Source organism: Parasteatoda tepidariorum, chromosome 6, assembly GCF_043381705.1.
Source record: "Parasteatoda tepidariorum isolate YZ-2023 chromosome 6, CAS_Ptep_4.0, whole genome shotgun sequence".
NCBI lineage: Eukaryota > Metazoa > Arthropoda > Arachnida > Araneae > Theridiidae > Parasteatoda > Parasteatoda tepidariorum.
The window spans coordinates 10,279,643-10,283,989 of record NC_092209.1 but is presented as its reverse complement, the minus strand read 5'-3'; the positions used below and the strand labels follow the sequence as shown (position 1 = coordinate 10,283,989).

The following is a 4,347-nucleotide window of genomic DNA, read 5'->3' as shown; positions in this document are numbered from 1 at the left end:
AAACGATTTTAATTTTACTCAGTGTCATTTTCTTGGAGTGGAAATGCCTCTTTTGTTGTCCTTATGAAAACCGGATCAATGAATGAAATTTAGTGATCCCTACTGATATAATTATGAGTAAAAACGAATTTACCAATTATGAATGATAGAACTATTTTAAAAAAATAAACAATAATGTTTTTTTATTTAAGTTTGCATTTAATTTTATACCATAAAAATGAGTTAGCTTTAATAAATAGGAAGAGGTTTGTTTGTTTGAGATGTTTAGTTTTTTCTAAAATAATTTTTATTTTTTCTAATTTAACTTGCAACTCTAAAAATGAATCGTTGTTAGTGCACTCTGACTGCGATATGAATTTGTAGATCTCTTTCCGAGATCGTCAAAAAGAACTCTGTAAATAAGAACCTTGCACAAATATTTTGAATTTTAATCTGCTTATTTGTTTTGTTAATATTTTTTGCTTTGATATTTTTATGCGTGTCCTTATTTGACCTTTACCACATTTGGTGTAGAGGTTTTCTTGGTCAATGGGAGAGGTTTTTTATAGTCTTTCTTAAATGTATTTTTCAACACGAAATCTTGGGAAAATATTCCGTCCCTCCCAAAAATGGTAGTGAATAGAGGTGGACTTTCCTGGAAGAAATGAAAAATGCTAATTTGAAAAAGGTTCTTGAGAAACTTTAAATGTATGTGGAGTAAACTACCACTACAATTATTAAACATCAATTCACTAGTATGCATGCCATCTTATTTCAATCATGAGGTACCTTATGGTGAATAAAGGTTGGTATTGTCAAACGGTTTTTCCCCACATGTATATTATAAATTTTTTTCGGAGCAACTGAGATAGATTATAAGCAATTATACAAAGCACAAATATTTTTACGGAGCATAGACATAAGTACAATGGCAGTTAAATTAAACATATTTCAACTGATTATCAGCTATTATACAAAATACACATACTTTTATGGAGAATATACATAAGTACACTGACAGTCAAATTAAACATGTAACTAGCTATAAATAATATATATATTTGAAGAACAAAATGGAAGAAGGTTCTAAGTAACATTTTAGCTAATTTAAAAACATCAGTTTTAGAAAATGTAGCAACAGGGGATAATACTTTAAAAAACATATTTTCTTAAAAACTTACTTATTTAAAAATATGGCTGACGAATTTAACCTTTAGAGGGTTAATTAATAATTAAATAGTTTTACATTTCTAATGATTTGTCTGAATTAAGTTGTCTTAGACACACGGCATTAGAAAGAGTTGGAACATTCTCTCAGTTTCTTATATTTAAATAATGGAATTTTAAAAAAAAATGGTACACGTAGTGGCTAAAAGCGCTAATCTAGCTTTCACAGATACAGTGAATTTTCAAGACATCATCTACATTCTAGTCTTAAAACGTAATCATCTCTGTAAAAAATATTAAAATGGCGTCGGAGCAATATGTACAAAACAGTGGCGAAACTAGACAAAATTGAAGAGCACAGAAGCATCATTATACTTTGTTATTACTTCCTATTGTCATCATAGCACATTTGTACTCGAATAAAATGTTACTTTGCACCTTCTTTGACTAAGCTCTTCTAATATACAAAAGGTTTGGGGGAATGTAATGATAAGCCACATTTTTTAATTTTTACCAGAGGGCTTTTAGTGGAAAACAATTCTCAGTTTTCTTTGGCGCAATAAGTTATTTTCATGTATTGGGCAGTTTCCTAGAGAAATTTGTAATGTACCTATCAGGAAAATATACCACCAAGGAACTGTTTGATGTGAAGCTATCATCAAAACTTATCATTATGTCACCTCAAGCCCTTCACGTACAAATACATGCATATTTATAATAACTGTCATAGACAGATATCATGAGGGCTCCCCTATTTGGTGCACTATTTCCTTAATTGTTGTATATGTACCGATGATACACCCAAATATTCCAAATAATATGATGGCAACATCTTTGATGATAATCAGGGTCATCTTTCTTTGGTCTAGAAAGTAAAATTAACATTAATTAAAATAACAGCATAATGTAACTATTTAAAAATATTTTTAAAAAATTATAAGTAAATAAACAAAAAAAATCTAAATATCCGGAAATTTTAAAAGTCAGAATCAGTTTTATTACTTAAACTGAAGCAAAACGAATTCGATTGCAATCTGTAATAACTTTTTCAATGTTCAATTAATTTTGTTTTTAAGAAATCTAACATTACTCTAAGTTTAAAAAAGTCTATCTTACTTTTAGTGATTTAAAATGTCACTTTTTTGTAAAAGATTTTTCCAATATTTTATAACACTGATGATAGATGCATTAATAATATATGTATTTAGTAAAGTTCTTTTCTAAACGGAGTATATTTCTAACACCGTTCGAATTTTATAATGATATTTGGAGCTACATTAAACTTCGAAGTTTTGAAAGTACTCAACAATGTAAAAAGTTCAGTGTATCGGAATAAGAATCACCTTTTAGTTGTTCTCCGAAACGTTTCAGAGAACAATTATAACGTCTTGCACCGAACAGGTTTTCGAAATAAACAAGTTAAAATTTTTGAAACTATATAATAAGATTAAGATTTTGTGTATCTCTGTTGTAACTGCAGAAGCATTTGGTCCAGAAATTTGTGCAGCGACTACAAAGGACAATCCTAATCCCGATCCTAAAAAAAGTCCTTCAAAAGTTAAATTTTCTAGTGATGGACACATGAACTAATTTTTCTCATAAATTGCAGACGATTTTCAAATTTGCATTTTCTCACTAACTCAGCTTTGAACTCCAGACGACTCTAGTTTTTCAATTATTTAATAGACAAAATGAGTTATATTTTTTCAACCATACAGCTCTTTTCGTTAATTCATGGATTTTCTTTCTTTTATATATTAAGTAAGTTTAAGGAAACTCTATTTAAATGGCATGCAAGGGCCATATCTTCATATTAGCATTTTGAAAGCTATCTGAAATCACGTATTTATTATGCATATAGTTGTACTTTTGAAACTCGGTTTTATAAATCTAAATGGTTTCAAATCAATGGTAATTGAAAGATTATAATTAAATAGTATAATTAAATAAAGTAAATATCAAACTGGATGTGGAATATTGCTTAAAAACGGTAAATTCTGATTATGAATTGGCCGCGATTAAAAGATTTGTTTTGATGAATTCAACTTTTAAAAATGTGTTTGCTTAAACGAATTTTTTTACCTTTTTTAAATGATACCTCTCAGTTTCGCGCACGCTTATCACGCGCGCATTGCTTAGTGTTCATTAATACCGAATTATTGGCAACACTGTGGGGATTTTTTGGGGACATATGGATGTGGGGACAAAATTTTTTGCATTTATACTAAATCAGGTGTGAGAATTTTAAATTAGTTTTGTTTTGAACGCTACAGATTTTTTTTTTTTTTTTTTTTTTTTTTTTTTTTTTTTTTTTTTTTTTTTTTTTTGCTAAGTTAATTTTTTTGTCTGAATGTGTATAATGAACGTATAGATTTACATACATATAAATACACTTGTCTGCTCCTTTGAAGATAATACTTGAGACAAAAAACATTTGACCGTAACGTAACAAATCATACTCTGAAATACTTTATCGCCTTCTTCATACCACTCCCAACTTATCAGAAAAGTGGGGACATTTAGTACTGACTCGAGTAAATTTAAAAATATCTTTGTTAGGAATATATTATTGAAGTGCTTAAAAACTGTAGCTTGTAGTGAGAAAATGATTACTGATTTGAAATCGGGGCTGAAATTCGGAAAACTTTAGATGTCAAGACGAATAGGAGCAAAAATTGACAGGAAACTGGAAGAATAACACATTGTAATATATATATATATATATATACAGTCAAACTCCGCTATAGTGAACACGTCTTATAGTGAACTCCCGGATATAGTGAACGAAATGCTCGGTCCCGTGCCTTGCTAAATACGTATAATGTTATTTTTAGTGGATATAGTGAACCAAAAAAGTGAGGAAGTTGGATATAATGAACCTTTTTCTGTCTTCGACTTATTCTATTCTTCATTTTATTGTAATAATTTTGAAATTTCTACTTCAAAATAAATACATATACCGATGTTTAAAACCATCTATAGAGGGGAATGTAGCAATAAGCATTTTTTCTTGTTTGCTTCTTTTATTTCACTTTCCAATCCCTAAACAACCCAAGCAGATGTTTCCAGGCAGATGATGCACCTGCAAGGTGTCAGTGGGATCAATATGCATTTTCTATCAGAGGGAATGAGCAATTATTCATTATTGGTCAAAGGGTTGGACACTAATATGTGTTGATAATTTGTATAATATTGCTTGAA

The 4,347-nt window shown here is 29.3% G+C and overlaps 1 protein-coding gene across 1 annotated transcript in view; it reads right to left on the bottom strand.

Moving 5' to 3' along the window:
• Nucleotides 1-283: 283 nt before the first annotated feature.
• Nucleotides 284-4,347, bottom strand: part of LOC107438172 (proton-coupled amino acid transporter-like protein CG1139) — a 29,058-nt gene continuing 24,994 nt past the window's right edge. Inside the window, exon 6 of the mRNA XM_071181634.1 lies at nucleotides 284-2,011. Coding sequence (XP_071037735.1) covers nucleotides 1,884-2,011 — 128 coding nt within the window. The 3' untranslated portion in view covers nucleotides 284-1,883. The remainder of the gene's footprint in view (nucleotides 2,012-4,347) is intronic.